Genomic DNA, 25215 nt, shown 5'->3' with positions numbered 1-25215 from the left:
ATGGCACATAACAACAACAAATCAGGTCCTTAACTCAATTCTATCCAAGTCACATGAGATCCTGACAAATTTGCTTAATGGAAAATTCTATGCTTAAGTGTTTGCTTATCAACACAAATTTAAATCTTTAGATTTCATGAATTGCAGAACTCACCATCACATGATTTTGTTTCTAACATCTGTTCTGGGCACAGATGTTGATTCTCTATTTCTTGTATAATCACTGCTCTGGATCGGACCTGTATTCCACCAAAGCCAAGGTCCTCACCATTCACACAGGTCAGTTGACACAGGCTCCATGAAGACCATTCCTTCAAATAGCAGTCACCTGAGAAACAGAGGTTCATAATGTATACTTTTACTTATAAAGAATAGCCAACCAGATAGTCATTTTAACTCTACCCCTGTTGGCTGTAGGTATGCCAGTCATACATAATGTTTGTATTCAAGAGCTAAAAGGTTGTACATAGTCTTGTAAGTTTATATTAATATTTTCATTTCCTGAGTGGATGTTACTGCTGACTGACATGAGATGTGAGCAAGAGGAGCTTGCTCATTGTGATTCATCTGCTCTTAAGTGGCAACAAATATTTGATTAAACTTACCACTTCCCTTGTTACTATCATTGCTTATTAAGCACATGGTACTATCCAAAGGAAAACTAAGTATACATAGAACTCGTCTCACAGTAATTCATAATTTCATGAAGAAATTGAAGCCCAAGGCTGAGAAAGGTGGTACTTATGCTTTATTCCTGCTTCTTCCCAGAAAGAATGGAGTCAGGACAGCTGACTGAGCAACTGCAGTAGTAACAATAATACTCTCCATTTTACCTGTCTACATCTTCAATCATCTTCTCTTACTTACTTATTGAAGTGTAATATACATGCAAAAATTTCCTTTATCATAAGTACAAAGCTAGCTGAATTTTCACAGTCTGATTATATACACATGCAACCAACATCCAAAACCAAGAAACAGATCATTCCCCAAAACTCAAAAACTTCTTTCATGTTATTTATATAGAATCATACCATATGCACTTTTTTATGTCTGGCACATTTACTGTTGATGAGCATGTGGAGCGTTCTAGGTTTTTCCTATTATGAATACTGCTGCTGTGAACATTTTCATTTAAGTCTTTTGGTGAGCACATATATGCATATGTATTGGTATATACTCAGAAGAAAGGTTGGGCAATCTACTTCTATAGTGATACCACTTTGGAAACCCAAGGAGGGGTCCCTATGAGTCGGGTCCGACTCGATAGAAACACAACAAACAACAGTGGGTTGTTTAGGAGTGTGATTGGTGGACCATAATGTATCCATATCATTCAACCATTTTGAGGACAGGGGAGACTTAATGAAATATACCTTTCCCATATATCCATTGATTTTTCTCAGTAAAAGCAACTCTAGAAGAGTAGAGTCTACTTTTAGAAAAGTGAGACTGAAAAGGAAATGGAGAAGGCTTTTGTAGCTATCTTTGGTACTAAAAGACAGTATTGAGTCTAGGATGTTATCAGAATTCCTGTCTAATTTTATGACTTATTATATAGATAACAAGGAGCCCTGGTGGTGAAACAGCTAAGCAATTGGCTGCTAACCAAGAGGTTGGTTGAACCCACTCAGCAACTCTTCAGGAGAAGGACTTGGCAATCTGCTCCAATAAAGATTACAGCTTTGAAAATCCTGTGGTCCAATAGATTCAGCTGAGGCTAATCTTGCACAGATACCAGTCATACAAAATACCCACAATCTTTATAGAAACAACAGAAGACAGACACAGAGCAATCCCTCACAGACAGCCAGACACTGTGGGAGAGAGAGCCAATGGCTCTACTGACTCAGGACCATAGTACTGGGGGACAGCAGACTCGATTGGCACATAAAATACATAAAAATCTTGTTCCACAACCTACATTGGTGAGTAGCAACTGAAGTCTTAAAAGCTTTCAAGTGGCCATCTAAGATGCAGCTAATGGTCTCCTTTCATCAGAAGCGAAGAAGAATGCAAAAAACTAAGGACATTTGGAAGAAATCAGCCCTAGGACATGATGGACCTTAAGACCAGAAGAACTAGAAGGTGTCTGGCTACCAATGCCAACCACCAGGAAAGGATCAAAACTGGAGATTCTGGATAGAGTGGGAGGAAAAACATGGAACAAAATCCAAAAACAAAATAATAACCAGAATTACTGGTTGGATGGACTCTGGTGGGATCTCCAAGCCAGGACTAAAACTCATTCTCAAGGGCTGGTTCTCAGCCCAATAGTAAATAAGATGCACACACAGACCACTCAACCCAGGGTGACACACCCACATACTCTATGGAGATGCATCCCTTGGAGCAATTGACCACAGAGCACCAGAGGGGCAACATTCACATGGAGCAGTGCAGGGGACACAAGAGTGCATAACTATGAGGGACAAGTGGGTGGGGTTTACTGGGAAGGGAGGGGAGGAGAGTGAGTTAGGGTTAGGATGGTAATTGGGGAGTGAAATCAAATGTACATGAAATGTTGAATATAAAACAAACTCTGCTCTGTAAACTTGCACCTAAAGTACACACACAAAAAAGACCAAAGGCGGGGGGAGGAAAATCCTCTGGTCCAGTTACACTCTCTTAAAACACAAACAAAAACAAACTCACTGCCATTAAGTCTACTCTCTTATGGGGTCATTATAAGTAAAAAAAAAATTACTCCATGGCACTGAACAACAACATTTGTTGTATACAGTAATATATTGTATTGGTGAAGGGATAGACCCAAAGATCAATGAAAGAGGATAGATAATCCAGAAATACGTCTACACAAGGATGCACATTTGACAAAGGAAAACAAAGGTGCAAAATCAATTCAACTGTTGTCTTTCCAACAACTGGTGCTGGAGCAATTGGATATTCATACACCAAAAAAAAGAACACCACCTAAACTTCACATTTTATACAAAAATTAACTAAGAATGGATCATAGATACAAATATAAATATAAAAATATAAAACTCTTAGAAGAACATATAAACCAACTGTTACTGAGTTGATTCCAACTCATAGTGACCTTATAGGACAGAGTAGAACTGTCTCATAGGGTTTCCAAGGTTGTAAATCTTTACGGTGGTCTTTCTCCCATGGAACATGGCTGGTGGGCTCAAACTGCTGACCTTCTGGTTAGCAAACAAATGCTTTAACCACTATGCCAGCAGAGCTCCTAGAAGAACATACAGGGGAAAAAAAATCGAGACCTAGGACTTGGCAAAGAGTTTTCAGATATAGTAACAAAAGCATGAGCTATATGACCCATCTCTGTCTATGTGATCATTCTTTCCAAAAACCCTGTTAAGAGTTTGAAAAACAAGTTACAGACTGGGAGAGATTATTTGCAAACATCTGAAAAAGGACTAATATCTGGAACACACACACACACACACAAGTATGTGTGTGTATTTACCTTAAAAAAACTCAATAGTTGGAAACAGGCAAATAGAAAATTTGTCCAATTAGAAAATGGACAAAAGACATGAAGTGATATTTCAATGAAGAAGATATATGGATGACAAATAATTGAAACCACAGTGAGATATCACTACATGCATATGCAGCTAAAATAATAAAATAGTAACAACAACAAGAAATACTGGTGTTTTGGTTACCTAGTGCCACTTTGACAGGAATATACCACAAATGGGATGGCTTGAACAAACAGGAGTTTACTCTCCTACAGTTTTGGAGACTAGAAGTCTGAGTTCAAAATGCCAGGCTCTAGGGGCTGGGTGAAAGCCCCTTGACCTTGGGCTTCAGCTCTGCCTCTTGCTCCAGCCCACTGAAGCTAGAGGCATTGCTTTACTCAGGCAGCTGCTGGCTGACAAACCCAAGGTCAACAAGTGAAAAGGCACAGTCTTGATATTACCAAATCACATGGTAGGCCATTGATTTAAGTTCATTAAAAATCCTGAGTTCGGCAGAGCACGGCAGGCTGCTGAATGCAGATGTGGCTACATGCAAAGTCCAAGCGTGCCAAAAGCTAGAGATCATTGCCAAAGCTTCTCCTTATATGTGGGAAGCAGATCACATCCCTAAAGCAGCTACTCAGCTGCTTGCGGCAGACTCCACCACCATGGAGTTGATTTCCAGTGCCATCACGGGGAATAACTGCCACCAGTTGCCCAGCCACTCAAAACCAGGCCCAGCCAAGTTGACATATAACTTTAACTACCACAACTGGTGAGGATGCAAATTTGAAGTATGACCTGGATGCAAAGATACTGGGTCACTCACACATCTCTGGTTGGAACGTAAAATGATACAGACACAATGGAAAGTAGTTTGTCAGTTAAACAACAATAACTACAAAAACACAATCCGGTAATAATATTCCTAGGGATTATCCCAGAAAAATGAAAACTTATATTCATAAAACAAAACAAAAAGTTTTGCATAAATATTCATAGCAACATTATTTGTGAGTAGCCCCAAACCAGAAACAATACAAATGCCCTTCAAAACATGAACCAATCTTCAGTGCCTTCATATCATGAAATACTAACCAAAAACCAAACTCACTGCTGTCGAGTGGGATCTGACTCATGGAATACTACTCAGTAATAAACAGAACATACGATTTATTTATGCATGCACCAAGTTGGATATTTCAGGGGCATAGTTGTGTTGTTGTTATGTGCCGTCAAGTCGGACCTGACTCATAGAGACCCCTGCTTGGGTTTCCAAGGCAGTATCACTACAGAAGTAGATTGCCCATCCTTCCTTCTGAGGAGTGGCTGGTGGGTTTGAACCGCCAGCCCTCTGTTTAGCAGTCAAGTGCCTTAGGGACTATGCTACCAGAGGTCTACAGGGACATTATGCTTAGTGAAAAGGCTACTCTCAAAAGTTCAACTATTATGAGTCCAGTTATTCACTAATCTTGAAATCACAACATTATAGCAATGGAGAGAAGATTGCCAGGGGTTAGGAATGGTTGTAGGTGGTGTGCTGAGTGGGACTTATAAGGGAGAGTTGTGGTGACTAAATAGTTCTGTACTTGGACTGTAGCTGTGGTTACAGAAAACTACACCTGTCATTAAATGGTATAGAAATACTCAGAAAAGGGTACTGGGTGGGCTCTAAGCAAATTTGTGGGTTAGGATAAGATTTTGCCACTTGATTAAAATATGATTTTTCCCAGTCTAGAAAAGTTAGTAAGAATTTTGTCCTTTCATTAGAATATTCATGGCTCTTCATATTTTCACTTGGGACCGTCCTCTTCTACAGACTCTTTTCCATTCTGCCAAATTTCTTGTAATGTTTCTTATATTCATATCTATTGCTTACTATAATAGACTTAGTATACATAATGAACTTCACTGATGATATAACAAAGGACACACAGTAAAAATGTTGTTTATCCTGGTGTAAATATTTACTTTTCGATGGCCTATCTGTTGAGGAAATCATAACCCAAAGGATGAGTCTAGTGGTAGAAATTTGAGGCACCTTGTCAAGCTACATTTGGGAGCTCTGGTGGCATAGCGCCTAAGGCATTTGACTGTTAACCAGAAGGCTGGCGGTTCAAACCCACCAGACATTCCTTGGAAGGAAGTTTGGGCAATCTACTTTCATAGAGATACTGCCTCAGAAACCCAAGGAGGGGTTGCTATGAGTCTAATCGACTTGACGGCAGTGAGTTTTTTTTTTTTTGAGTTGTCTAGCTATTGGCAGAGATATGCCTGAATAAGAAGGCTACTGACATCCCTTAACTCACACTATATATGTAACCCCAAATTTGCCCCAGTCCTGGGAAGAGATCAGCACAATATGAACTTTTTTTTTTTTTGCTTTTGTTACCTGGGCAAGGCTGCGTGCAGGTTTCGTCAAGAACCATTTTTTTATTACCATCTATAATGGGTTCAATATCAGCACAGAATTCTTCATCCACTATTTTGTTGAAATCATCCACTGAGCCATCACTCACTACACAAGAAATGTTCCTTGTTCTGGTACCTTCTCCACACTGGGCATCCTGGAATGAAGGAAGAAATAACTAAGAAAAGAAAAATAGTCATTAGCTAGTTCATCACTTACACTCATCTCCACACCACTGATTGTGATTTACGAATAGTTATAGAAGCATCTGAAACCTTAGGGAAGAAGCCGTATGAGGGCACTAGCTATAAAGCACACACTGAACAATTTGTTTTCTAGTCAAAGACAAGCAAATAAACTGTCATTAAAACAAATCACCCTCCAAATGATTTGAAAAATATGGTACAGGTAATTTTTTTTTTCCTTTTTTATCAAAATTAATTAAATGGCTATGAAATGACAAAGCACTTAAAATCTTGAAGGAAAACCTGCCATCTGTAAGCTCTGGAAAATAATTTCTCAGACCAAGTTTCTACAGATAAAGAATACACTTTTCCTCACAACTTCTGATTTGATACCTGGACTTGGCATGGAGACCACTGACCATACTGCCACCGATAACAGGGCTTCACGAGGCAAGGCTTAGATTGTTCCATCAGAGTGGGGCATGGTCTTCCATCACCCTGAAAAGGTTGAGTCACTGTTCGTCTTCGGATCATTTTTCCTTTAGAAGGTGCAAAGCAATACAATGTTAGTGATAGGTTACAGTTGCACATGCATATATTTTATTGGGAGAAGGCATCACAGAGATCTCCTCTGAGGAGATCTGAAGAACAAGGAAGGCTTATTGGTTTTGGAAAGAATATCACCCAGTGCAGTCTTTCTGAAAATTATTTGTATGACTCAAAGAAATAAGGATATTTTATATCATATTCCTTGACTATTAGCCTAATGCTCATTGAGGTACAAACAAACCTGTGAGGCCACATGTTTGAGAACACTCTGACCAAGGAGACCAGTCGGAAAGTTGACAATTCACTGGACATTCGACCATGCAGGATGTGTTCATCTGCCAGTTCTTCTCCAGGCCAAGCTGAAAGAATAGAGGTAGATCTGTTTGTATTGACATGGAGGCACACCTAGGATATATTGTTAGGGAGGACAGGGGAATGGACAGAGAGAGAGACAGAGAGAGAACACACAAGCAAGCTGCATAATAGAATAAAAAGAATATCTGGAGGATATACACCCAAACTTCAAAAAAAAAAAAGTAGTTATATAAAGTAGTTGAATCTAGGAGGGTGGAAGTAGAGGGCACAAGATAAGTACTGAGGTCCACTGACTCAATGTTGTTGTGTTGTTTTTCTGTGCCGTTGAGTCGGACCCGACTCATAGCGACCCCTCCTTAGGTTTCCCAGGCAGTATCACTAGGAAGTAGATTGCCCAACCTTCCTTCTGAGGAGTGGCTGGTGGGTTTGAACCACCAGCCTTCTGGTTAGCTGTCAAGTGCCTTAGGCACTACGCTACCAGAGCTGACTCAATGTATTTATCTACATATTGCTGAACTCTTCAATAAGCAATGGAAGAAAGTAGATCATACTTTAAATTTTCTGTATTTCCCTAAATGAGAAACAAATAAGTGTAAGCACTTTTCTTTCTATTAGTTAAAAAACATGAATATAATCAATATATAGAACTATAATTATCTCTTTGGGATCTTAGGGTAACTCACTTAAGGATAATGACATAATGTATTAAAATACGATAAAATTTCTGTTTTAAATACATTGTCCTTCTTATAAGGAAATGTGGGTCTCTAGAATTTTTTTATTGTAAATATTTTGTATGTATTTCTTTCTTAACAAAGACTTTTTCTTTAGATTGATCTCAACTTATAACTAAAAACTCCCCACAATTATTTTGGTGTTAAATCTTTTATCAGATAATAATGTTATACCATTTTATTGACATTTGACCTCTATTACTTATCATTTAAATATGTAGAATATTTAAAAAAATAATTAAATATTTTACAATAAAAGATGAGATTTCAAACACACGTATTGAATATTAAAACATTTAAGAAGTCTAAGGTACTAGATGGCGTGCCTAAGGCATCTGACTGCTAACTACAAGGCTGGTGGTTTAAATCACTAGTCATTCCTCAGAAGGAAGACTGGGCAAACTACTTTCGTAGAGAAACTGCCTCGGAAATCGAAGGAGAGGTCACTATGAGTCAGAATTGACTGGATGGTAGTGAGTTTGATTTTTTTTTTTTTTTTTTTAAAGGTACTAAGTGAGGATCTCTGATGGTGTAGTAGTTAAGGCATTTGGTGCTAACCAAAAGGTTGCTGGCTCACACTCACCAGCTGCTCTGTGGAAGAAAGATGGGGCAATCTGCCTCCATAAATATTTACAGTTGGAATTGACTCAATGGCAATGAGTTTGCCTTTGTTTTTTGTAAGGTGCTAAGTGGGAATGAAATAGGAAAATTTGGGAGCCTGTTAGAAGAATACAAATATTTAATTGATACTTGCTGAAATTTTTCAAGAACTTTTTAATTTTTATTTCTGCATGGAAGAAAAGTTTATAATGTTCAATATGTGGAGCAGAGGAAGATGGTAATTTTTCCTTGAAATGTTCTGCTGTGTTTATTATAGCTCCTGGTTCTATCTTATCCGCAGAGAGAAGATCAGATCAAAGCTTTGTGTACGGCATCTTCTGTAGACACTCCTGCTACATTCTGTACCTGTGAGATTTGACAAAGCTGAGTTATTGGTATGAAGACTTTTAATATCACTTTATTAAAGCCTCATAAACTCACTTTTAGTCCTACAGGGAAGGAGCTCTGGTGGTGCAGTGCCTAAGGTTGGTGGTTCAAACCCAACAGCCACTCCACTGGTAGCAATCAACTTCTGTAAAGATTTGCCACCTTGGAAACCCAATGGGGGTTGCTATGAATTGGAATTGACTCAAAAGCAGTGGGCTTATTTTTTCATACAGTCACAGGAAGTTTGAGATATGAGTATTGAGGTGATATAATGAAAGTGATATATTGCGTTTAAGATAGATAACAGCTTCATGGAGAGCTTGAATCACAGAGTTCAACTAATACCGATTTACTTATGTCACTAGAAAGGCAAAGGGAATGTCTGTTGACAGATATTTTGGTTATCTACTAGTAAGAGAGCGTAGTGCCTAAGGCACTTGACTGCTAATCAGAAGGCTGGTGGTTCAAACCCACCAGCAACGCCTCAGAAGGAAGATGGGGCTATCTACTTCTGTAGTGATACTGCCTCAGAAACCAAAGGAGGGTCTACTCGAGGGCACATAACAACAACAACAACTAGTAAGATATTTTAACCTTGCAGGGTTTTATTTTATCCCCCCCATACATTTATTATATATTTTTCTTCTATCTGTTTATCTATCTACTTATCTACCCATTTGTCAATCATCTAGCTAAACCTTTATCTCAGTATATTAAAAGAAATCTATTCAGAAATGAAATAACAGGAGAAGAGATACCAATGACTAGGTATTAGGTAAGTAAATATCTGAAAAACCACAAAGATAAAAATGTTATATAAACACTACTCAAACCAAACCCACCGGCACAAGTTGATTCTGACTCACAACGACCCCCACTGGGTTTCCAAGCCTGTAAGTCTTTACAGAAGTAGATTGCCTCATCTTCCTCCCTCAGAGCAGCTTGTGAGTCTGAACTGCCGACATTCTGAGCAGCAGCCAACTGCCTTACGTAAGTGCTAGGTGGTTTACTCTAATTTTCCTCTTTCTTGGGTTCCAAGGCCATCAAAGAAAGATTGACCATTAGAGAAGCAGTAAGAGTGAGCTACTGCTATCGCATGGAACCAGGACTTTGTACATTTAATAGGTATGAAGTCAATCTTTTGTTAAAGAACAATAGTCCAGTTTTTCTCAGCATCATTATTACATCCTACTGCATCCACTGAATATATAAAATGGGATATGATCTGTTTAATACAGTTCCTGCAGAGAGTGGCACCATTCTGCCTGAAGATAATGTTCATTACAATGTTATGATTTGAATCTCTGTTTTCACAATATTCAAATATTAGAATATTTTTATGTAAGAGTAACTTATATAGGTTCTAGTATAATTAAAATGATCAATTTTTCAGTTTTCCTCAAATTTCATTTAAGAAATTAACCAAAAAAACCAAACTCACTGCCACTGAGTAATTTCCGACTCATAGCAACCTCATTGGGTTTCTGAGGCAGTAAGCTTTATGAAGTAGATTGCCCCTTTTTCCTGGAAGTAGATCACCCCGTCTGCCTTCCACAGAGTGGCTGGTGGGTTTGAACTGCTGACCTACTGGTTAGTAGTCAAGTGCCTTATCCACTATGCCACCAGAGCTCCTTATACATTTGTCTATTGTTGTTGTTATGTGCCATCAAGTCGGACTCGACTCATAGCGACCCCTCCTTGGGTTTCCAAGGCAGTATCACTGTGGAAGTAGATTGCCAAATCTTCCTTCTGAGGAGTGGCTGGTGGGTTTGAACTGCCAACCTCCTGTTTAGCAGTCAAGTGCCTTAGGCACTATGCCACCAGAGCTCCCACATTTGTCTATGTTGTTGTTGTGTGCCGTCGAGTCAAACCCGACTCATAGCGACCCCTCCTTGGGTTTCCAAGGCAGTATCACTGTGGAAGTAGATTGCCAAATCTTCCTTCTGAGGAGTGGCTGGTGGGTTTGAACTGCCAGCCGTCTGGTTAGCAGGCAAGTGTCTTAGCCACTATGCTACCAGAGCTCTATAGCTGTATGAAATAGTTTAGTATTTGTGTTCTTGTATAATTTGAGTTCAGCTTTCATAAAGTTCTCAGAGCTATTTGTCTTATATCTCATTTTGATCCAGGAGGGTACTTATGTGTATATTTGCAAAAAAAAAAAAAAAAAAGAGAGAGCTAATTAAACAATTCAAAACCAAACCAATCCAAACACTGCAGTTGAGCCAGATCTGACTCATAGCAACTCCTCCTTGGGTTTCTGAAGCAGTATCACTACAGAAGTATATTCCCCAACCTTCTTTCCGAGGAGTGGCTGGTGGGTTTGAACTGCCAGCCTTCTGGTTAGCAGTCAAATGCCTTAGGCACTACACTACTGGAGCTCCTAATTAAACAATTAGAATCACAAAAAGCCCTCTGGGCAGTATATTACTAAAATAATCTTCTTTAGTAATAATGGCCACATAGTTCAGTGTTATTAGTTTCAAAACAAAAATGATTCAGGTATGAACTTTCTAATCATTTAAATATGATAGTGGGTTTCTGAGATACAAAATCCTCAGAAGGAAGGTTGGGCAATCCTACTTCTGTAGTGATACTGCCTCGGAAACCCAAGGAGGGGTCACTATGAGTCGGGGCCGACTTGACGGCACATAACAACAACAACAAATCTTTATGGAAGTAGATTACCCTATCTTCCTTCTGGGGAGTGGCTGGTGGGTTTGAACCTTCAACTTTCTGGTTAGCAGTCAAATGCCTTAGCCACTGTGCCACCAGAGCTCCTTATATATGATAGTAGGAAGCATCATTTACTAGACAGCTTGATATTTTCAGAACATCTAGGAGCTCTGCTTCCATAGACAGAGACATCAGCAAGTTAAATTAGGTCCTTAAGATAAAGATAACAAATAGATTAAAATATTTCCATCTTGAGTTTTCCCTTAAGAATTGGAGCAATTTATTGTGGTGGACCTACAATAACCTCCAGGACATCTTGACAGAATTTGTGGTGGCCATGTCTACGGAACTACAGTAAGGTTATAAGCTCTTCTCAGTCTACCCCAGATCTAACAAGGCTCCTGCTTATCCCACCTCCTATTTAACCCAGTGGACATCAGATACTTGGTGAATCAAAACCTGCCAGCAATGTGAGTACTATTTTGATATGGAAATGAGACAAGTTAATTACAACATGAAGTACAGCTTCATGAAAACTGACTAGGGCCAACAACTGTGTTTCCTCACATTTTACTAGGTCATAGCTAGAAATGATGACATTACTTTTGTAAATTGGTAAATTTTGTAAATTCATGGTTACAATTCCCTGTATCTAAAAGGTGATAATGGGAGACTCCATTCCTTTGTTTTAATTTCAAGCTCTCTCTTCTCCAAATCTGAGTACATAGAATTTCACAGCTGGGTATCAGACCCTAATATCAAAATCTGCTACCAAACCACATGTGATCAGTGTTTAGCAACTGAGAGAATAAATGATGGATCTTGGCAGGTGTCCAGGGCACTACACAAAATTCACAACAAATTACAAAAGATGAGTAGCTGGATTAAGGTTTATTGCTTTTATTCACCTTGATTACTTATTGTTCCCTAAGCATTTCCTTCACAATAGACTGATTAGCATACCTTCAGGCTCCAGGCAGAACAAAATACAGGAAATTATGTGTAGAAATCAGTAGTGTTGGACACCATCTCTTTTCAAGAGGATACTTAGCAGCCTGTGAATAGTGCAGAAAAACATCTGCTGCCAATGGGCTGCATGGAGCACAGGTCACTTGGCTCAGCATGAATTGAAATTATTAGGGAAGAATTTACTCACAAAGATGTAACACAGTATCCACCCACCTCTTCACAATATTTCAGGTCAACTGACTTGCCATCACTCCGAACACAATCTAACATCCTTGTTTTAATGCCATTTCCACAAACTGCCTTTTCACTCAGCTGACATGTACTCCAGTCTGAAAGGAAGGGAGCCCATCAGAACAGAAGGCTATGTATGAAACAGATTTCATATGAAACTCTGATGACCTGAATCCCATATTTAATTCACAACTGCTTCTTAAGCCTCACAATCAATCATCCCACATACAGAGCATATGGGTCCCAGCTTTGACCATATCAGGAGTCAAAGGAATTGCTGGGGTTGCACATAGCTTTAGGGATTATTCTAGAAGACAGATGTCTACTTGACCATCTCAATAGCAATTTAGTGATAGTGTGAAAATGGCTTTGGCTTGCAGATCAAATGTCATTTATTTTTTTTTTCCCTAATAAAGGCAAGATTTACAATAATAGCAATATTTTTATTTTTACAAAATAATAATTTTAATGGATGGTATTTTAACTGTGTAGCTATATTCAAACAAAACATTATATGTTTTACTTCTTGTCCAAATTTAGAATGCTTTAAAATGTGCATCTATTCTTTTCAAAAGCACTTTTGCCATGTTTATTTAATTCTCTCATTATATGTATTTTGCGAGATAATTCTCTCACCTTTCTGTCCACGGTAACAGAGAATGTCCCAAAGAATCGTGATTTCCTTTGTCATTGAAGCAAATTGAAGTGAAAAACTAAAAGGGACACAAAGCCAATCTGGCAGCCGTATGTTACTGGGCAGTTTTTGAGTTTGTTTCAGTGTGAAAGTTAGTTGGAAAATTTTTCTAAGTAAGCTTCTATGTTGCGTAAGTCCTGTGAACTAATTAAATCTTTTCTTTTCTGGGGTACTCATATCTTGCTGGTACTAGATGAAGTTTAGAAAAAAAATCAAATTTATAGTAACTTTTTTTTTTCCTCAAAAATACCTACCCTTTTTTAGCTGCACGTTTTATGACACTGACATATTTATTTTTTCTTCACATATCTTTGGCTAACCCAAGACCGCTAACAGTTTTATATCAGACTAATCACGTTAATAAACTGTTCACGTATCAAGAATTGTTGTCCCTGTCTGTTACAGTGATTAAACATATTCTGAAAAAGGACACATCTTTCAATAAATCTGCTAACTGTGGAAAAGATACTTCTTTTGCTTGTGCCTTCCCAAAGTGGAAGGATGTCTTAAAGAGGATCACTTAGAAAAATCACAATTTAATTTAAGGGCTAATGTCTACGTGATGTTATCATTCTACATATCTTGATATTTAGTAAAAATTAAAACAGATACACAGTTCTGTCATTTCATAAATAATTATTTCTAGAGGAGTAAGTAGCACGCCCAAAAGGTAAACAGCTTTGTCTCGATAGAGAGGAACAATGCTGAAAGAGGGCTTCAGAGCTGACAGACAGGAGATTTGGTCTTTAACTCCCTAATCAGATGACTAAGCACATACCTGTTACATTGTAATCATAGTGGTAGCAGTTTTTGTTCAGGTTACAGGGTTCCTTCTCAACAGCGTCAGGGCAGGGTTTTCCTTCCTCAGCAGGCTGTCTGATGGGATCAGCTGACCTCTGCCGGAAACTGCTTTGATTGCAAGACTTATAAAGAATAATACTTCTCTTCAGAAAGGTGAATAATACTCAGAAACACAACAGGTAGTACATTAGGAAACATCAGTAGGAGCTAGAATGTTTGGGCCATGGGCTACCTTGAACACATCAGTTAACTTCACTATACCCGAGTTTCTTCAGCTGTAAATGAAGGTATTGAATGAAACTGATATCCCATCTAGCTATAAGAGCCCATGATTCTACAAATGCACATACAGCACATCACACATACACAAACATATGGTCATATTTGGTCATATGTTGGTATTGTCATAACATACACACATATGGTCATATTTATTACTGTAGAATGCTAATACAGAAATTATATTAAACATATTTTATAATATAATCTCTTAGACCTGAAATAAAAATGATTTAAGGGTAATTTTAAATAACCATCTAGCTGTTAGCAACCTTTGTTGTCCTAATGACTACAAACGTATGTGCATAAATACAATCCAGCACTTACTAAGCTTGGCATGCCACTATCCTACTGGCAAAGCCTTATTCTGAAAACATTTGGTTTCTAAAGACAGGAAGCAGCCAGGGACAACCTTTTTTTGACTTTTCAAGGCCTGAAATAACTGCTTCCTTCTGTGCTTCCATTGTATTTTGGTCACACCAAGAGAATAACAATGCCTGTTGCCTTTCGGTATATTCTGACCCACAGCAAGCCTAGAGGACTGAGTAGAATTGCCCCATAACGTTTCCAAGGCTGTAATCTTTATCAAAGCAGACTGCCACATCTTTCTCCTGTGGAGTGACTGGCGAATTTGAACTGCCAACCTTTCAGTAAGTGTCTAAATATTACAACACCAGGGCTCCTAGAATAACACTTAGTGCCCTATATAATGTAAACTATATAAAGGCCTTGCCCACTGTCTAGACTGTGAGTGCACTGAGAGAAGACTTATGTCATGTAGACCTGTGCATTGTCTGCACCTAACAGCCCTGGTAGACAGAAAATGCTTGATCAAGGCCTGAGTGAGGAAACAAGACGACTAAAAGGTAAACTATAAAGCCAAAACCAAGAAGTACAGTTATTTAACTCATTAAATTTTATTCTTATTCCAAACTTTTCTATTGGCAAACTCAGGAACATAAGGTATGTTTCACCAATTTCCCTTTACACACGGGGAAGCAATTAGTCTCCTAAAAATGATCACCTTTGGTCATTTATAACAGAAAGTAAAGGGGCAAAGTTGCAGTTTAGTGGTTTTGGTTATTAGAACTCCTGTTAAGAAAAGGCCTTAATTCAATATCTCCCTGCTTCATAACATAGAATATCTTTGCCACTCAGTATGTGGCAATAAGAATCTTACAATGTAAACATGCACAGAGACTGTAGAACTCAGTCCACCTATTTGGGTAACTTCAAATCTGATGCCATGAGATTAGAATAAGAAATCATTAGCACACTCTATGTAACAGTTTATTCTTTATTGCAACGTAACCTCTATCCAAGTCCACCTCCAGCCCTGTTTTGTTGTTGCTGTCTCACTTGGCTACCAACTCGTATTTTTAATTGTGTTAACACTGAGATGGAAAATTAATTTCTCTTTAAAAACATGCATCCTAAACTGTTTTAAAACTGTCCTGTATTGTAGTTGAGTAAATTAATTCCACACTTGATGTATTTGTCCCATGTCTTTGATGCTGTTTGGAAATGTACAACTTTACAAAGGTGCCCAGGGGTAAGCCACATTCCCTTCCTCAGCAGCCAGTCAAGTTTAAAATGACTCTCTTCCTGTTATTCCATGGAAAAGCCCCTACTGGCTTTTGAAATCTAGAAGCTTTTTGTGATTTTAAACTCAGCTGGCTTCCCAAGTCCAAAGAGACACAGAGTCAGTATGCGTGAGAGACTCATTTATGTACTGCTCTCTTCCTTCTACTCTGTTTCTTACCCACCATCTCTTGCACTTCAGTGTCAATACTTGTGCTGCAGTACCCTACTGTGTGAGAGATTATTCCTACCATTGAAATAAAACTCATTGGGCAAGAAGCAAGAAGCAAGGGAGGGCAATAACTTGACACCATTAAAGTACCTTTACTAGATATCCATTCTTTTTTTTTTTTATCTGGAGGGGTTCATTATCACCACTGCAATTTAACATACTGTGTATTTATAGACCAAACTGAAGGCATGTTGTGCGGTGATAGGAGGATGCTGGAGACAAACTTATAGCTTGCAAGATGTCAAGCTGTTCTAGTGTGAGGCAGATATTGCTGACTTTAAGGAACAGTCTTAAAATGAAATGGGCAAAGAAGCATACCTGGCTTTGGTAAATAAGGCACACAAACAGATTTTACATTGAATATATATATAAAGAATTACTGTTAAAGAATAAAGCAAACTCCGGATTAATAAAAGAGTTAATCATCTCACCAAAGCACATCGCGTCCATGGACCCCATTCGGATATCACACAGTCCTCGGGGCATGGCAGTTGGCACTCTCTAGAGCCAAGAGGCATCTCTTCTGGGTCACAGAGATAATCCTCTACATGATCAGAAGGGCCATCCGCTGTGTTCTGCATGCATCTAGAAGAAAACATGCATATCAATGAAGCAACCGGGACCAATGGAGTGGTTCTCCATAAGATGTTATCATGGGCTTTGAGGGGCAGGAAGCTTTGCATTTAATAAATCAAAATTCTCCAAAAATAATGAAGACTTACAAATATCTCTACTTCCCATAAATACTTGTAGTGTTTGAGCATGATTTAAACATTTTTGACTGCAATGCATGGTTTCGAGGTCCTTTAAAATAATAGCCATAGTGTTGTAAGCAATGAGTGTAAGATGAGCTTCCTCTGGAAAACAAACCAAACCCAATCCACGGCCATTGAGTCAATTCAGACTTATAGTGATCCTATAAACCAAACACACTGCCGTCGAGTTGGATCCGACTCATACCGATCCCTCCTTGGGTTTCCCAGGCAGTGTCACTATAGAAGTAGATTGCCCAACCTTCCTTCAGAGGAGTAGCTGGTGGGTTTGAACCGCCAGCATTCTTGTTAGCAGTCAAATGCCTTAAGCACTATGCCACCAGAGCTCCTTATAGGACAGAGTAAAACTACCCCATAGTGTTGCCAAGGCTGCACGTCTTTATGGAAGTAGACTGCCTCATCAATCTCCCACAGAGCAGACAGTGGGTTTGAACCTATCAACCTTTGGTTAGCAGCCCAGTGCTTTTACCACTGTGCCATCAGAGCTCCTTCCTTTGGAAGGAGAGGGCTATTTACACTCACATATAATGCAGAAAATAAGTGGAAGTATTCAAAAATGCTTCATAGATGGGTAGGAATTTTGGAATATAATCCATTTAAAAAAATTTCCAAGAAAATGGTGGGTTCTATAGACAAGTCATAGTTGATTCACATACAGTTGAAGACTAGGCACACTAGTGAGAGGTTTCAGAAAGTATATAGAAATGTGACTGGAGGCATTTAGCTGTTTTTTTTTTTTTTTTTACTTCAAAAGTAATTTTAGCTTGCCATCTGTTGCCAACTTCTGTAGTCTTAAAAAGAAAAAGGCTGGAATTAAAAAAAAAAATTACAACAGTAAGAACACAAAATCTCTAAGTGTTTGAATTGATACAGTTAATTTTACCCTAGCTCTATGGACCTGGAGAGCAGTGTGGTAGTTAAGTTTGTGTATCAACTTGGCTGGGCCTGGTTGAGTGGCTGGGCAGCTGGTGGTAGTTATTCCCCATGGTGAGACAGTCAGCTCCGTGCTGGAATCTACCACAAGCAGCTGAGTAGCTGCCTTTGGGATGTGGTCTGCTTCCTGTATATAAGGAGAAGCATTGGAGATAGTCTCTAGTTTATGGCACACTTGGACTCTGAATATAGCCGTGCCATTCATTGTTCAGCAGCCTGCCATGCTCTGCTGACCTGGAGACTTACAAAGAACTTGAATTAATGGGCTGCTGTGTGGTTTGGTAACATCAGGACTGTGCTTTTTTACTTGTCAACCTTGGGCTTGGCAGCCTCAGCAGCCAGCAGCTGTCTGAGTGAAGAAAAGCCTCTAGCTTCAGTGGGCTGGGAACTGGAAGCAGAGCTCAAGCCCAAGGCTGAGGGGCTTTCACCTAGCCCCTAGAGCCTGGCACTTTGAACTTGAACTTAAAGCCTCCAAACTGTAAAAGAATAAACTGTTTCTCAAGGTCATCCCATTTGTGGTATATTCTTGTCAGGGCAGTACTAGGTAACCAGAACAAGCAGCAATGGTTAAAGAAATCCTCCCACTCTTTGAGTTCTGGAAAATGGTTTACTGCAAAGAATTGACCAAGATGGACTTAATGTTTTCCTGTTCACAAATACACCCCTGATCTTCTTCTCTCCAGCAGTCTTAACAATCTCCAGGCACCTAACCAAGGAACCCTAGTAGTGCAATGGTTAATTGCTTGGCTGCTAACTGAAAAGGAACCCATCAGCTGTTCTGTGGGAGAAAAGACCTGGCGATCTGCTTCCATAAAGACTATAGCCTAGGAAACCACTATGGGCAGTTCTACTCTGCCCTACAGGGTTGCTACGAGTTGGAATCAACTAGATGGCACACCAAAACAGGCACCTAACCAGAGAATCCTTGAGCCTCTGTTCCTCAAGCTTCTCATTGTCCAGGCTGCTGCTTTATCACAAGAAAAGAAACATTCCAAACCAAATGGTCCTGATTGTAAACTCCCACCCCAGCTCCCTACAGCCCATCCCAGCTTCTAACAATCTAATTTATAGGTTGAAGGTTCAAGTCCACCCAGAGGGGCCTTTGAAGAAAGGTCTGGAGCCACTGAAATTCCTGCGGAGCGCAGTTCTACTCTGATACACATGCGGCCACCATGAGTTGGAATCAACACAATGGCAACTCGTGGTTTTTTTTTCCCCTTCTTTTCTTAGCCTCTGCTTCAGACTTTAATCACCTTTAGTTCCAGTCTTTCTCCCCCACTGCAACACTGGAAGAGCTGCCCCGCTGTCAGTCATCTTGCAATAATCTTTTTCAAGTAAAGTCATAATTGCCTGTTTGAATATTGCCCAGAGCATTTTTCCTTTGACAGGATCTTCCTATATCTTGAATTTTTTTTTTTATGTTGTTCGGGTTTTTTTTTTTTAAGGGAACAAACTCATACATTGTATTCAATTTTATTCTATTATAAGCAGTTGTCCAGGGTTCTTTATTTATCTCTTGGGAATCTAATTAATGTGACTAGTACCTGACTTCATTTTTACTGCAGTTAATAATCTCTCTGGGCACTTTTCTAGTAGAGGAGAAAAACTTTATCCCTCATCTATAGCTCAGAGAAGGTCAACCAAATTAATGGGTTTGGGAAGAGAACTACATTGCAGGAGATGGAAAGGAAAGATTGAGCTCTTAAGCCTCTCAAACCCATTGTAACATTTTAAACTGTCAACTGATCTACATTACCAATTATACCTAGAATCCCAGTTTTTCTCGCAGGTTTACAATCAGTAGGGGCACTGCATCTTTACAAATTGGCTCTACAGAATCACCTTTCTAGTGCTGCCAAATTTAAAGGAAATGTCATCTTCCTGTGGGGTAAGTCCAAAAACTGAAAAACTGTGCTAGCGGGCATTTCTTGATTGGGTTTGCAACTCAACAAAACAAATCCATGTAAATATCTATGTCTTTTTTTGTATATTCAGTAACTATACAAAAAAGCAATCCCAAAAAATGTGGAGGTGAATATGTATATGATTTAATTTTTGAAAGAAAAATTAAACTCTAAATGTCTTCGGGAGACTTTTAGATTCTCAGCAAAAGGAAGGGCATTTTAAAAAATGTTCTGTTGGTAGCAGCTTAACAAGGACATGGGCAGACGTGGGCTAGTTCAATGCTCAAAAGTTTAATCTGCTGCTAAGGGAAGATTGCATTCATGTTAGATACTGACACAATGTACCAGGAGTAACTTGAAAAATTACCTATTGATCCAGAGTTAAGAAAAGATGTCCAATGCTATATTAAGTAGTTATATACATAAAATGTATTATGCTTCATTTATAAATGATTACCTCACCTTTTATTTATCTATTTTTTATTATACAGGTAACATATTCATTTGAGGAAAATCAGAAGAAATCATAAAATTTGCATAATTCCATTACTCAGAAATAACTACTGTGAATAGACCATCATAAACATTTTTTATGTCATATACAGGAGCAAACTTTCACTATTGTACCAATTAAGAAAAAAATCAACTATACGTTATGAACATCTTCTTGGGTCATTATTGATTCCTTTAAAATATCATTTTTAATGAGTACTGGAATTCCATCCTTGCATGTGTCACAATTTACTTAAAAAAATTAATATTAAACATTCAAATTATTTATTGGTGTTATTTTATTTTATATTAATGATCTTTTTATCACCCTGAAATATGTATATATTGATCAAGTTTCAAACCAGGAGAAGGAACTGTTACATTCATTTTGTTTTTTCAAATGCTTGGCCTTTCTCCTTTTCATGTTGTTGTTGTTGTAATGTGCTATCGAGTCGCACCCGACTCATAGCGATCCCTCCTTGGGTTTCCGAGGCAGTATCACTACAGAAGTAGATTGACCAACCTTCCTTCCGAGGAGTGGCTGGTGGGTTTGAACCGCCAGCCTTCTGGTTAGCAGTCAAGTGCCTTAGGCACTACGCCTTGGGAAAATTTAACCATATTAGACATACATGGTGGAGAACCAAGTGGAGGGTAAATGATGGGACCAGAGGTCCACCATAGGTATAGCTATACAGGAGTACATTTTCTGCTGATGATTCAAAAGCAACAATAATACTAATAAATCCTCCAATCTTTTTTTTTTTCCTTCTTTAAAACCACATGTGCTGGCAATTCTAAACAATGTCAGCGATAAGATACCCCTTCCTACCCAGGGAAGACCAGTTTCACTAGCCAGACTCAGTCCACATCCTAAAGGAGGAAGAATGAGACTGGATAAATGGAAACCTGTTCTCGTAGATTCACCTACAGTGAATGTCATCCAATGCTTGCATCTAAGCAGGACAATCTTACCTTAATTAGCAGAGGATAAAATTAGGGAGGTGTAGTACTCAACCAGTAAACAATTAGAAACATTATTACATGATTAGAGATCAAATCAATACTGACCTTCTCTTTTCTGTATTTGCATTACAGATGTTTACTGAGAAAATATATTGATCTGAAAAGTTACTTTCTTTTTTGGGACTATCTATTGATAAAGCAAAAACAAACAAGCAACATTCACAGATAATTGATGGGAAAGCTGAAATACAGTAGTCCTTTCATTATAATTTTTATTTTTTAATTAATAGAAAACCTACCTGGTCAAACTCTTAAAATAAGGAAAACATTTCTAAATTTTTGAAGAAGAAACCTTAATTTTGAAAGAGATGGTGGGAAACAGAATCTCTGCCTTTTTCACTTTTGTGAAACGAAACAGGAATTATTTCTATTGGAAGCAAAGTTACTCTTACGCTCAAAGATTTTATGAAACAAAGCTTAATTTGTTTTGCTTTTCTACTGAAACAGATTAAGAAATATGAGTCTTAAAACATGAAAGAAAGATAGGGCTATGGGTGAGAATGAGCTTCTTCACAACATAGGTTATCAAGTACTGGATGCTCTCATGTTTGTATTTACTGTGTGCCACTGAACAGGGCCTAAGGCACTTGACTGCTAACTAGAAGGCTGGCGGGTCAAACCCACCAGTCACTCCTCAGAAGGAAGATTGGGCAATCTACGTCCGAAGGATACTGCCTCGGAAACCCATGGAGGGGTCGCTGTAAGTCAGAGAAGACTCGATGGCACATAACGGCAACAACAACTGAACAGGGTTAGAAGAAACTGTTACAGAACAAAGAGTGACAGGAGACTTTCATTTGAATGTTAATTTGTCCACATTGCTAAGTTTGTCATCCATGAAAAGTCATCTAGTCATTTAGAATCCAATGTATAAAGTCAAGATAATAAAACTTCATGTACTTGTTTCACAGAATCTAGAAAAACCTGTGAAGATCCTATGGCAGATGCTGTATGGCAGTCAGTGAGTATCCAATTTGTGTTAGGTATGAGGAAATTCCTGAATATCACAGAATCCCTGTTTATGGAGCCCAAGAGCTTAGTGAAGATGACATATATGTAAAATGATCTTCTCAACACAATGAGAGGTATATGAGGCGTTATATAACAACATTGGCCAATAGAATGCTTTGATATCAGAAATGGTCTACCTCGGCACTGTGCAAGGAATAGCGCTAGTTACATGCGTCTTCTGAACACTTGAGATGTGGCTGGTGTGATTGAGGAAATGCAACTTTAATTTTATGTGGTTTTACCCAAATCCACTACCATCAAGTTGATTTCCAGAATATTGTAAGCTGCTTGAAGATCACCTACTTTTCTAAAAACAGATTCCTTAATAATAAAACTAATTATAACTTTATTCAAGAGACTGGGGATGAAGGAATGCTAATGGTGGCTCTTGTGAAGTTGGGTCATCATTATGCATTTACTTCTGTGCAATTTAAGCTGTGGCCTTACCTCACTTTGCGGGTTTGAACACCCTCTCCACAGTTTTCCCGGGTGTTTACAAAAGTCACCTTGCAGACACTCCATGGCTCTGTGACCCATATGTATTGGCTGCAGTCACTGTGGCATGGGACGACTTCATACACCTGAAACACAGCAGATTTTCAATGATCACCTCAGGGAACCCAATGAGAGTCCATGGGAAGACTGACACATAATAACAATCATTAAATTATTGTTGGTTACTTTTATTCCTCTCCCTCATGTTCATGATTCAAAAATAGGAATATAGAGAAACCTTTGCCTGGTGTGGTGGAAAAGGACAGAGCCTAACTGTGCTATATTCTTTAGCTCTGCTATTACACTGCAGGTGTAGATCTGACCCACTGAGTCACATCAGGCACATTACACATATTTCCTGTGTTGACCCTTGCCACACTGTGGTGTAATTTCCTGGACTACCTGTTTTGTTCACAGTTTTATGTGACTTCAGTATTTAGCCCAGGGTGTGCATATCTTAGGCTCTCAATCGAGATTTGTTGAATTAATGAATGACTGGATAAATGAATGAATTTGTTATTATAATAGATTTATTATAATAAATTGGCCTGTTTCTTAAAAATATGCATAATAATGAGGATTTGCATTTTTGTGTTCCATACATGAAACTAAATCAAAACATAAATAATATGAAATAAAGCCACCTTAGAACTAATCCTTCCACCATTTATAACTTGGAAATGAGATCTAAAACAGGCCTCATGCTACACAATTTATTGTCCAGCAGCAGCAAGGGCCACATGAAACAAAGGAAATTTTTGGGCTCTGGTGTCCATGGACTTTCAGTTCCATGGTTGGCTTCAGGATTTTTAGAACAATGAACCAATTACACTCTTTTCTCACTGGGAAGAAAAATTTTATAAAGGAAATAAATTACTCACAATCTACTGCAACACAGTTGACTAAACCATTAAAGAAAATGGACTTTTACAGTATTTTTATAATAATCTATTTCCTATTTTATGCACACACACACATATACACACTATAACATATGGCTGTTTTGTGGAACAAATTACAGAAAATATAAATTTAAGTGGTCCTTTAAGCCATTCTTCCATGCAAATTTTAGTGGACTAAAAAGCTAAGAAAAGTGAATAAAGTGGACCTATTTCAAATAGGAATTAAAAATACTGACAATTGGAGCAAGATCCTACAATTATTGCCAAAGTGATCACATTCATGATTGGGTATTAGAATTTGACTAAATATCTCAGAGTAAAACATTACCTTCCAGCTTGTGTAATAAATAATATTAAATAACTGAAGGGGAAATGCCATTGCTACTAATCTTTTGATGACTTTCATTTTAATTTACCTTTGAGTAAATATAAATTACTAGAGTAATCTCGGGAGCTCTGGTAGCATAGTGTCTAAGGCACTTGACTGCTAACCAGAAGGCTGGCTGTTCAAACCCACCAGCCACTCCTCGGAAGGAAGGTTGGGCAATCTACTTCCGTAGTGATACTGCCTGTAGTGATACTGCCTTGGAAACCCAAGGAGGGGTCAATATGAGTCGGGGCCAATTTGATGGCACATAACAACAACAACAGAGTAATCTCCACCCACCCAGTTTTCAGCCCACCTTCATCTTTATCTCTTCCTCTGAAAAGCATAAGAGCATAAATAAGGGGTATCATTGCCTTGTCAAGACTTGGGAAATGAAGGCTGTTCCCCCTAATCTCTTCTCCTCTGTCCCTGATGTTAAAATGAGAAAACACAGGTGACTATGCCAGGCAATATAAGGAAATAGTTGCAGAACAAAAGTTTTATGGAAAATGTAATATTTTTCTTCCTGCAAAAGATAGAAGACAGTAATGGGAAAAGAAATACATTCTCTGAAATCAGGAATAAAAAAGGAAAACAAACAAACAAACAAACAAAAGTTCTAATATAAATCTTGGGGTTTCAGAGTTCTTACCTGAGCCTGGAGCAGTAACCACCAGGAATGAAGAAAGGGGAGAAAAACAAAGTAAGAATGTCAGTGATTTATGAGAATGACTCATTCTCTAACTTTTCAGTACTATTATCTATATATAAAACTTTTCTGAGTAAAGAATTAGAACATATTTCTTATATCTTGGGAAATAAAAAGCAGTTCACTATTATTGTTGAAAAGTATACACACATTAATATTGCAAACAGCACAGCCAGGGAAAGGATTAGACAGCCAGCAGAAGTCTTAGAAAACTTCATAGAACTCAAAATGCACATTGTAGGGAACTGAAATATGATTGCAAGTAACTTCTGATCCAACATTGCCTTGATAAACCACCATTAAATAGTAGAAGTATACAAATGTCACCATAAAACTCTGCATCAGATAATAACACTATTGGTCAATGACAAACAGTTTAGTTATAAACCTTATAGCAAAGACATCTAGGCACAAGTTCTCGAACCTTTGGAAACACACTCTTAAAGATAATGCTGAAGCAAACTCAACTTTTAATTGCAGATCTGACTAGCTATACACATATACTCAAGTACAC

At 38.4% G+C, this 25215-nt stretch overlaps 1 protein-coding gene across 1 annotated transcript in view; it reads right to left on the bottom strand.

Moving 5' to 3' along the window:
* THSD7A (thrombospondin type 1 domain containing 7A) overlaps positions 1-25215 on the bottom strand; it is a 639499-nt gene that overhangs the window by 21248 nt on the left and 593036 nt on the right. The window contains exons 15-23 of the mRNA XM_042781429.1: positions 24645-24650; positions 22676-22809; positions 16524-16677; positions 13978-14122; positions 12488-12603; positions 6838-6955; positions 6441-6586; positions 5845-6019; positions 155-328 (exon numbers count right to left, since the gene is read on the bottom strand). Of these exons, the coding sequence (XP_042637363.1) occupies positions 155-328; positions 5845-6019; positions 6441-6586; positions 6838-6955; positions 12488-12603; positions 13978-14122; positions 16524-16677; positions 22676-22809; positions 24645-24650 (1168 nt within the window). The remainder of the gene's footprint in view (positions 1-154; positions 329-5844; positions 6020-6440; positions 6587-6837; positions 6956-12487; positions 12604-13977; positions 14123-16523; positions 16678-22675; positions 22810-24644; positions 24651-25215) is intronic.

Source organism: Orycteropus afer, unplaced genomic scaffold (assembly GCF_000298275.1).
Source record: "Orycteropus afer afer isolate SDZICR_OR568_19922 unplaced genomic scaffold, OryAfe1.0 scaffold00119, whole genome shotgun sequence".
Classification (NCBI taxonomy): Eukaryota; Metazoa; Chordata; class Mammalia; order Tubulidentata; family Orycteropodidae; genus Orycteropus; species Orycteropus afer.
The sequence above is the reverse complement of the archived record's forward strand: the minus strand, read 5'-3'. Positions and strand labels throughout refer to the sequence as shown.